We start from the raw sequence: 11,005 nt of genomic DNA, 5'->3' as shown, positions 1-11,005 counted from the left end.
CATTAAGGTGATTAGTGGAATTTGGAGCCTGTTCATCTTAAAGGGGCAGTTCACCCAAAAATGAAAATTCTGTCATCATTTATTCACCCTCATGTGTGTGACTTTCTTTCTTCTACAGAGCACAAATGAAGATTTTTAGAAGAATATTTCATCTCTGTAGGTTAATACAATGCAAATGAATGGTGACCAGAACTTTGAAGCTCCAAAAAGCACATAAAGGCAGCATAAAGGAATCTATAAGACTCCAGTGGTTTAATCCATGTCTTCAGAAGCGATATGATAGGTGTGGGTGAGAAACAGATCAATAAGCAAGTCTTTTTTCACTGTGCAACTTGCCATTGCAGTCTTTAATCACGATCATGATTTCAAGCTTTTCAAGCAATTACACGTCCTAGTGCTTGACGCATGTGCAGAGATGGTGCTATAGGAAATGTAATCAAGCTTGAAAGTTATGTTATGGTCTTTTCTCACCCAAAACTGATTGGATCAATTCAGAAGACATGGATTAAACCACTGGAGTCTTATTGATTACTTTTATGCTGCCTTTATGTGCTTTTTGGAGCTTCAAAGTTCTGGTCTCCATTCACTTGCATTGTATGGACCTACACAGCTGAAATATTCTTCTAAAAATCTTCATGTGTGTTCCACAAAAGAAAGAAAGTCACACACATCTGGGATGACATGAGGGTGAATAAATGATGAGAATTTTCATTTTTGGGTGAACTGTCTCTTTAAGTTTAATTGTAACTATTTAACTGTATTTAAATAATTAAGTTCGATTTACTTGAAATATGTACGTTAACTTGAATGAAAAAGAACGCAAACCGATTGCCTTAAAAAAAAAAACGAAGGTCATTAATTCGATTTGACAGTGTATCTTTAGTTAATGTGTGTTTTAATATTAATATAATGCAATCTGCACTTTATAAAAGTCACTTGAGTAATCAGCATTTTACAGGACCTCAGAGAAAACACCCCGATTACCTTCTTTAACACCTTAAGGACCTCTTTCAGTTTACATGTAGACAAACACAACCTGACATACAAAACACATTTAGTATCGGGGAAATTATGAATGGCTAGAACATCTTCAGCACTGAACTCAAGCAAAGGTCAGAGGTCAGAGAGGGGTCAGGGGGTCAGGAACATGTTCGGTCACAGATCAGCTGACCTTCCTGTGGTCCACTGTCTGCTTCAGAAGAGAGACATGAGGAGTCCTGATTCTCTGCAGATCAAGACATATTTCAGATCATTATAGTCTATGAAGAGTTGATTGTTCCAGATTGAGTGTTGACGAGTCTCACCGTGTTTCAGCCCATCAGTGAAATCAACATCACCACCCCCATAAACTGAGAGAACAGAATCACTGGAGTGAAGAAAGACCAAACCGGCCACAGAGCGATGTTAAAGCTGCAACACACACACACACACACACACACACACACTCTAGTAAACTAGTGAAGTCTCATCATATCTTGTGCTACATAAAGACAAATGTGTGAAATAAACGCTGACCTGCAGGACGCAGCGATGAAGGCGCCAGTGGTGACAGCTGGGATGGCAGGATATTCCTGCTCGTAGTGTATGATGCCTTTAAACCACTCCAGATACACGATACAGAATGCTGCGAGACTCAGACACAATCCCAACAACACCACACCTACAGCAAACCACCAACTGCAAAACACAACACACACGACTGAACACATATTCAGAGGCTTCAATCGACTGACTGATGAAGTCCAGAAGCTCCGTAACTCATTCTACAAGATGCTGAAGTGCAATCTGGGGGTGTAGAGTTGTGTAGAGATTAGGGGATTGGGATGTAGAGTTGAGGTTTAGAGTTGTGTAGAGATTAGGGGTTTGGGATGTAGAGTTGAGGTTTAGAGTTGTGTAGAGATTAGGGGATTGGGATGTAGAGTTGAGGTTTAGAGTTGTGTAGAGATTAGGGGTTTGGGATGTAGAGTTGTGTAGAGATTAGGGGTTTGGGATGTAGAGTTGTGTAGAGATTAGGGGTTTGGGATGTAGAGTTGTGTAGAGATTAAGGGTTTGGGATGTAGAGTTGTGTAGAGATTAGGGGTTTGGGATGTAGAGTTGAGGTTTAGAGTTGTGTAGAGATTAGGGGATTGGGATGTAGAGTTGAGGTTTAGAGTTGTGTAGAGATTAGGGGATTGGGATGTAGAGTTGAGGTTTAGAGTTGTGTAGAGATTAGGGGATTGGGATGTAGAGTTGAGGTTTAGAGTTGTGTAGAGATTAGGGGTTTGGGATGTAGAGTTGTGTAGAGATTAGGGGTTTGGGATGTAGAGTTGTGTAGAGATTAGGGCTTTGGGATGTAGAGTTGTGTAGAGATTAAGGGTTTGGGATGTAGAGTTGTGTAGAGATTAGGGGTTTGGGATGTAGAGTTGAGGTTTAGAGTTGTGTAGAGATTAGGGGTTTGGGATGTAGAGTTGTGTAGAGATTAGGGGTTTGGGATGTAGAGTTGTGTAGAGATTAGGGATTTGGGATGTAGAGTTGTGTAGAGATTAAGGGTTTGGGATGTAGAGTTGTGTAGAGATTAGGGGTTTGGGATGTAGAGTTGAGGTTTAGAGTTGTGTAGAGATTAGGGGTTTGGGATGTAGAGTTGTGTAGAGATTAGGGGTTTGGGATGTAGAGTTGTGTAGAGATTAGGGGTTTGGGATGTAGAGTTGTGTAGAGATTAAGGGTTTGGGATGTAGAGCTGAGGTTTAGACTTGTGTAGAGATTAGGGGTTTGGGATGTAGAGTTGAGATTTAGAGTTGTGTAGAGATTAGGGGTTTGGGATGTAGAGTTGTGTAGAGATTAGGGGTTTGGGATGTAGAGTTGTGTAGAGATTAAGGGTTTGGGATGTAGAGTTGTGAAGAGATTAAGGGTTTGGGATGTAGAGTTGAGGTTTAGAGTTGTGTAGAGATTAGGGGTTTGGGATGTAGAGTTGAGGTTTAGAGTTGTGTAGAGATTAGGGGTTTGGGATGTAGAGTTGTGTAGAGATTAGGGGTTTGGGATGTAGAGTTGTGTAGAGATTAGGGGTTTGGGATGTAGAGTTGTGTAGAGATTAGGGGTTTGGGATGTAGAGTTGAGGTTTAGAGTTGTGAAGAGATTAAGGGTTTGGGATGTAGAGTTGTGTAGAGATTAGGGGTTTGGGATGTAGAGTTGAGGTTTAGAGTTGTGTAGAGATTAGGGGTTTGGGATGTAGAGTTGAGGTTTAGAGTTGTGTAGAGATTAGGGGATTGGGATGTAGAGTTGAGGTTTAGAATTGTGTAGAGATTAGGGGTTTGGGATGTAGAGTTGTGTAGAGATTAGGGGTTTGGGATGTAGAGTTGTGTAGAGATTAGGGGTTTGGGATGTAGAGTTGTGAAGAGATTAAGGGTTTGGGATGTAGAGTTGAGGTTTAGAGTTGTGTAGAGATTAGGGGTTTGGGATGTAGAGTTGTGTAGAGATTAGGGGTTTGGGATGTAGAGTTGTGTAGAGATTAAGGGTTTGGGATGTAGAGTTGAGGTTTAGAATTGTGTAGAGATTAGGGGTTTGGGATGTAGAGTTGTGTAGAGATTAGGGGTTTGGGATGTAGAGTTGTGTAGAGATTAGGGGTTTGGGATGTAGAGTTGTGAAGAGATTAAGGGTTTGGGATGTAGAGTTGAGGTTTAGAATTGTGTAGAGATTAGGGGTTTGGGATGTAGAGTTGTTTAGAGATTAGGGGTTTGGGATGTAGAGTTGTGTAGAGATTAGGGGTTTGGGATGTAGAGTTGTGTAGAGATTAGGGGTTTGGGATGTAGAGTTGTTTAGAGATTAGGGGTCTGGGATGTAGAGTTGATTAGAGATTAGGGGTCTGGGATGTAGAGTTGATTAGAGATTAGGGGTTTGGGATGTAGAGTTGTTTAGAGATTAGGGGTTTGGGATGTAGAGTTGATTAGAGATTAGGGGTCTGGGATGTAGAGTTGATTAGAGATTAGGGGTTTGGGATGTAGAGTTGTTTAGAGATTAGGGGTCTGGGATGTAGAGTTGATTAGAGATTAGGGGTCTGGGATGTAGAGTTGATTAGAGATTAGGGGTCTGGGATGTAGAGTTGATTAGAGATTAGGGGTTTGGGATGTAGAGTTGTGTAGAGATTAGGGGTTTGGGATGTAGAGTTGTGTAGAGATTAGGGGTCTGGGATGTAGAGTTGATTAGAGATTAGGGGTTTGGGATGTAGAGTTGTGTAGAGATTAAGGGTTTGGGATGTAGAGTTGTGTAGAGATTAGGGGTTTGGGATGTAGAGTTGAGGTTTAGAGTTGTGTAGAGATTAGGGGTTTGGGATGTAGAGTTGTTTAGAGATTAGGGGTTTGGGATGTAGAGTTGTGTAGAGATTAGGGGTTTGGGATGTAGAGTTGATAGAGTTCAGTGTGTTGTAGTTCTCTCTCTTTCTATTGCATGTTGTGAATGTCTGTATTACATAGTGTTCGTGTGTAGGGCCTCTCTGTGTAACCAGAGCGTGATAATCTGTATCGTAATCTAGAAAGACAAGAACAGGCTAGATGTGTGCGTGCATGTGTTTATGTATAAGTGTGTGTGTGTGTGTGTGTGTGTGTGTGAGTGAGTGAGAGAGAGAGATTCAGTTGTTTATGAGTAAGGTGGGTACTTGTTTATAATAAGGATTTGCAGTGGTGTGAAACAAAACTGGACATTTGCCAGTTACACACACACACACACACACACACACACACACACACACACACACACACACACACACACACACACACACACTCATAAACGTAGAGACACGTCTCATTTTGTGTTTTGCAGAAGAAATGACACGAGGATCAGTACATAATGATGTTCATCTTAGAGAAAAGTATTCGTGTGAAAGTGAGCTGGATTGAGAACACAGAATCTGTCACCTGTGAATATCAGCGCTGTTGAATATGACAGAGAAGAAATCCACATAATAGGTGATAGTGAGAGATGAGATAATCCAGAAGACTGAGTGACTGTTGATACGAGCAGAGGACTTCACATCTACAGCTTCATCTGCACAAACACCTGCACAACATCCACATAACACAACAACATCAGAGATACTATATGTGCAAACACAACATAAACAACACGAACACGACATGAGGAGTGTTTATCATTAAACACGGCCATTTATTGTGTGTGTGTGTGTGTGTGTGTGTGTGTGTGTGTGTGTGTGTGTGTGTGTGTGTGTTTCTCACTCTGTTCGTCTTCTTGTTGTTGTTGTTTTTGTTGTTGTTCGATTGTATTAAATCGCCGCCGCAAATTCACAAACTCACTGAAATCCGCCATGTTGATGACGCATGATGACGCTCTGATGACGTCACATCTTAAAGCGCCGGCGGGAAGTTGTGGAGATGTAATTCTAAGATGAGTTGCATCTTATCCGTACAGTGAAGCGACATGAATCATTCCTCTTTCCATTACCACCAGCATTAAAAACATCTACAGAGACACACACACATCAATATAATATATATATATATATATTTATAATCACACACATTTAAAACTACACATCTCTCTCCACTGCCCCTCCCCATGAGCCCTCCAAAAATGCCATAACACTGGCTAGGACCCAATTTATTATATGCGTTATTAACATTATTACTTTACATCTTTAGCTACCTCTGCAATGGTAAGATTTAACATTAAAGGGACAGTACACCCAAATATTCTCATCATTTATTCACCCTCATGACGTCCCAGATGTGTTCACGCGGTCAGTCTCGTGTGATGTATTTGCATTGTCATGGATACAGATGTAATCTCACGTTCTCCTTCTTCGGTTGAAACATCCAGGATGAGCGCACAAACACACTATCGTGAGTAAATAAACAGATGAATACAGATCTAAACCAAAACCAACGAAGCTTCTGTACAGTGTTCCTCCTACTCGCTTGTAAACAGCGCTGCTCGTCCCGCTGTGTCACACGTGTGTCAGATCTCGCGTAAACACGCCAATGTGATTACATCACATGTGCGTCAGATCTCCCGTAAACATGCCAACGTGATTACATCACAAGTGCGTCAGATCTCGCGTAAACACGCCGAAGTGACTACATCACATGTGCGTCAGATCTCGCGGAAACATGCCGACGTGATTGCTTCACACGTGCGTCAGATCTTGCGTAAACATGCCAACATGATTACATCACACGTGCGTCAGATCTCACGTAAAAACGCCGACGTGATTACATCACACGTGCGTCAGATCTCGCGGAAACATGCCGACGTGATACATCACACATGCATCAGATCTCGCGTAAACACGCCGACGTGATTACATCACACGTGCGTCAGATCTCGCGGAAACATGCCGACGTGATTACATCACACGTGCGTCAGATCTCTTGTAAACACGCGACATGACTACATCACATGTGCGTCAGATCTCGCAGAAACATGCCAACATGATTACATCACACGTGCGTCAGATCTCACGTAAAAACGCCGACGTGATTACATCACACGTGCGTCAGATCTCGCGGAAACATGCCGACGTGATACATCACACATGCATCAGATCTCGCGTAAACACGCCAACGTGATTACATCACACGTGCGTCAGATCTCGCGGAAACATGCCGACGTGATTACATCACACGTGCGTCAGATCTCTTGTAAACACGCGACATGACTACATCACATGTGCGTCAGATCTCGCAGAAACATGCCAACATGATTACATCACACGTGCGTCAGATCTCACGTAAAAACGCCGACGTGATACATCACACGTGCGTCAGATCTCGCAGAAACATGCCAACATGATTACATCACACGTGCGTCAGATCTCGCGGAAACATGCCGACGTGATACATCACACATGCATCAGATCTCGCGTAAACACGCCAACGTGATTACATCACACGTGCGTCAGATCTCGCGGAAACATGCCGACGTGATTACATCACACGTGCGTCAGATCTCTTGTAAACACGCGACATGACTACATCACATGTGCGTCAGATCTCGCAGAAACATGCCGACGTGATTACATCACACGTGCGTCAGATCTTGCGTAAACATGCCGACGTGATTACATCACACATGCGTCAGATCTTGCGTAAACATGCCAACGTGATTACATCACACATGCGTCAGATCTCACGTAAACATGCCAACGTGATTACATCACACGTGCGTCAGATCTCGCGTAAACACGCCAACGTGATTACATCACAGGTGCGTCAGATCTCTTGTAAACATACCAACGTGATTACATCACACGTGCGTCAGATCTCGCGTAAACATGCCAACGTGATTACATCACACGTGCGTCAGATATCTTGTAAACATGCCAACGTGATTACATCACATCGTCGTCAGATATCTTGTAAACATGCCAACGTGATTACATCACACGTGCGTCAGATCTCGCGTAAACATGCCAACGTAATTACATCACACGTGCGTCAGATCTCACGTAAACATACCAACGTGATTACATCACACGTGCGTCAGATCTCACGTAAACATGCCAACGTGATTACATCACACGTGCATCAGATCTCACGTAAACATACCAACGTGATTACATCACACGTGCGTCAGATCTCACGTAAACATGCCAACGTGATTACATCACACGTGCGTCAGATCTCACGTAAACATGCCAACGTGATTACATCACACGTGCGGCAGATCTCACGTAAACATGCCAACGTGATTACATCACACGTGCGTCAGATCTCACGTAAACATGCCAGCGTGATTACATCACACGTGCGTCAGATCTCGCGTAAACACGCCAACGTGATTACATCACACGTGCGTCAGATCTCGCGTAAACACGCCGACGTGATTACATCACACGTGCGTCAGATCTCGCGTAAACACGCCGACGTGATTACATCAAACGTGCGTCAGATCTCACGTAAACACGCCGACGTGATTACATCACACGTGCGTCAGATCTCGCGTAAACACGCCGACGTGATTACATCACACGTGCGTCAGATCTCGCGTAAACACGCTGACGTGATTACATCACACGTGCGTCAGATCTCGCGTAAACACGCTGACGTGATTACATCACACGTGCGTCAGATCTCGCGTAAACACGCCAACGTGATTACATCACACGTGCGTCAGATCTCGCGTAAACACGCCAACGTGATTACATCACACGTGCGTCAGATCTCGCGTAAACACGCCAACGTGATTACATCACACGTGCGTCAGATCTCGCGTAAACACGCCAACGTGATTACATCACACGTGCGTCAGATCTCACGTAAACACTATTTATTGTTTAGTTTGTTTTGGGTCAGAACAGACCATAATATAACTCCTTTTTCACTATAAATCTTTACCGCAGTCTCCTTGGTGATCGTGCATCAAGCACTAGGAAGAGTAATCAAGCTTGAAATCATGATCGTGACTAAAGACTGCAATGGCAAGATTTATATTTACAAGAGTTATATTATGGTCTGTACTCACCCAAAATCGATCGTATCGCTTCTGAAGACATGAATCATGGATTAAACCACTGGAGTCTTATGGATTACTTTTATGCTGCCTTTATGTGCTTTTTGGAGCTCAAAGTTCTGGTCACCATTCACTTGCATTGTATGGACCAACAGAGCTGAAATATTCTTTAAAAATCTTCATTTGTGTTCTGCAGAAGAAATTAAGTCACACATCTAGGATGAAATGAGGGTGAGTAAATGATGACAGAATTTACATTTTTAGGTGTACTGCCCCTTTAATTAAACCCTTTAAACTCCAGCTGCAGCATTTTGCCACAATCACAAGAGTTTAAGCACTCCGCTTTGTCAAACATACACTAATTAAGATGATGCAGGTCATGAACTCAGAATCTAAAGATGCACCTCTTGAACATTTGAATGTTTATATATGTTTATATAGAGATCAGCAGGTGCATGTGCATCTGAGTGTCACCTGTGAGTGGGGTCAGGAGGTCAGGAGGTCAGACAGCGGCACAGGTGAGCACAGGTGTGGAATACTGTATCCTGCCAACAGCCCCGGTCACTGTAAATCTGCTCCGGCTAAAGTTTCCTGCCAACTGGACCACAATCCATCTGGAGCGCACACACACACACACACACACACACACACACACACACACACACACATTATTACAGTAACAGTAATGCATCCTTCATTCTTTAAAACAATTCAATGTTTTGTTTTGGTGTTTTTCATTATTTGATCCAGCGGGTGTAAATGTTCCTACATCTGTATGATCCTTTGGGTTAGAGACATTTCCCAAGACCAAGTCATGTGATTGTTTTAGTCTATCAAATCCTCTCAAGTGCCCATGAACTCACGTGCCATCTGCGAATGCCACCCACACATCTGTCTAAACACTGGATTCAGACCTTCATCTACAGCACAAGAAGCATTTTCATGTTTCAGGACATTGAAAACATCCTCAGCACCTCCGTCACAATTGAAGTGTCTCAGAGGTTTCTCCTTATGATAAATAAAACAGACACAAATGAGAGTCATAAAATGAATGTGGAGAGCATGACTCAGAGAATTGCTCCAGCAGATCTGAGCACAGTTTGAGATATAGTTGAGAAACTGGAGAGGAGACTCATGTGAGATCACTGGAGAAACAGACATGAGGTCTCCATTTCATCTCATGGCCATCTAAATCCAAACCAGCCTTTCCATATTCAATATCAAATGAACAGGCGATACTCTAAACGGCTCTAGATATAAAACGATTCGTTTATCTTGCCCTGCTCTTATCTTTAGCTTAAACCAGACGTCTAAACAGAAGCTGAATTGTGTGTCGTCTGTGAGGTTATGAGAGGATCATGTTCTGAACGCAGAGCACAAAGAGCTTCATAATCATCCAGCATCACAGTATAACTGAGAACAACTGAGCACATTTGATTCTCACCCAAACAGACAATAACATCATATTTCCTGTTCCTGCGAGCTAATAAACCTGCGTTTCTTCTCCTGTTTCCTAAAAGACTCTGCGGCAGCGATGAGGAGAACAATAGAGTTCTGTGAGGAACCAGAGCAGCTTTATCACAGACACAGTATACCTTACACACACACACACACACACACACACACACACACACACACACACACACACACACACACAGACACAGACACACACACACACACTCACTCTCACACTCACACACACACACACACACACACACACACACACACACACACACATGTTGTGTTTCCATGTTTTATGGGGACTTTCCATAGACATAATGGTTTTTATACTGTACAAACTTTATATTCTATCCCCTAAACCTAACCCTACCCCTAAACCTAACCCTCACAGAAAACTTTCTGCATTTTTACACACACACACACACACATACCTACTTAACCACAAAATGAGGTCGTATGACAGAATACCCTAACTTTGGGGACACCCCTTTCTAGAGGGTCTAGAGACAAAAGAAAAACATGACTGCACTTCAGGAGATGCTCTCATTACAAATATCACTTGATATTTTCAATAAAACCTTTCCTTAAAGACCTGACAAATTACCTTCACTTTAGGGACAGTATTTTTTATGTCACTTTTAGGGACATACACAAACTCTGATCAAGTCAAACTTTTAGGACTTTGTGGTGATACACAAACTCTGATCAAGTCAAACTTTTAGGACTTGATAATTAAATAATATTAGAGGGTGAAAATGCTACAAAAATTTATTCCAAGTAGGCAGAAACATGCTTCAATGCAAAGTTCTCATATTGACAAGAAATGTACAAGCCAGCACAGAGATATCATTGTTAGAAAGTAAAATATCAGTTTCTTCATGGTTGAGGATTAGACAACTGAATTTTTATTTGGACTTTTGAGATGCCACAATTAGACAGGCAAGCCACAATTCTTCTCACTATTAACTTGAATTGCTGTATAACCTTAAGAAAAAAAAAATGGTTTGAACCAAATTCAGCAGTGAGAACCAATATTGCAACCAACTGATGATGTCATCGGTGCTTGAATCAGCAAAAACTTATGTGCTAGTTATTTTACTTCTAAGTG

The 11,005-nt window shown here is 42.3% G+C and overlaps 1 protein-coding gene across 1 annotated transcript; it reads right to left on the bottom strand.

Annotated features, from left to right (window-relative positions):
* Positions 1-610: 610 nt before the first annotated feature.
* On the bottom strand, positions 611-9,890 carry tmem128 (transmembrane protein 128). The gene is made up of 6 exons (XM_052154640.1): positions 8,911-9,890; positions 5,205-5,448; positions 4,887-5,028; positions 1,516-1,677; positions 1,305-1,410; positions 611-1,225 (listed from the first exon to the last, which is right to left on the bottom strand). Exons 2-5 carry the CDS (start codon positions 5,293-5,295, stop codon positions 1,311-1,313), a joined length of 495 nt encoding a protein of 164 aa, XP_052010600.1. The 5' UTR covers positions 5,296-5,448; positions 8,911-9,890; the 3' UTR covers positions 611-1,225; positions 1,305-1,310.
* Positions 9,891-11,005: the final 1,115 nt, after the last annotated feature.

The sequence above is a fragment of the Xyrauchen texanus genome, chromosome 23 (assembly GCF_025860055.1).
Source record: "Xyrauchen texanus isolate HMW12.3.18 chromosome 23, RBS_HiC_50CHRs, whole genome shotgun sequence".
Taxonomy (NCBI): domain Eukaryota; kingdom Metazoa; phylum Chordata; class Actinopteri; order Cypriniformes; family Catostomidae; genus Xyrauchen; species Xyrauchen texanus.
The sequence above is the reverse complement of the archived record's forward strand: the minus strand, read 5'-3'. Positions and strand labels throughout refer to the sequence as shown.

Coding starts and splice junctions, on each gene's coding strand:
- tmem128 (XM_052154640.1), bottom strand. CDS start 5,295: ATGGCGGATTTCAGTGAGTTTGTGAATTTGCGGCGGCGATTTAATACA. Junction 5,029..5,204: donor ACAACAAGAAGACGAACAGA/GTGAGAAACACA, acceptor GATGTTGTGCAG/GTGTTTGTGCAGATGAAGCT. Junction 1,411..1,515: donor TTCATCGCTGCGTCCTGCAG/GTCAGCGTTTAT, acceptor TGTGTGTTGCAG/CTTTAACATCGCTCTGTGGC.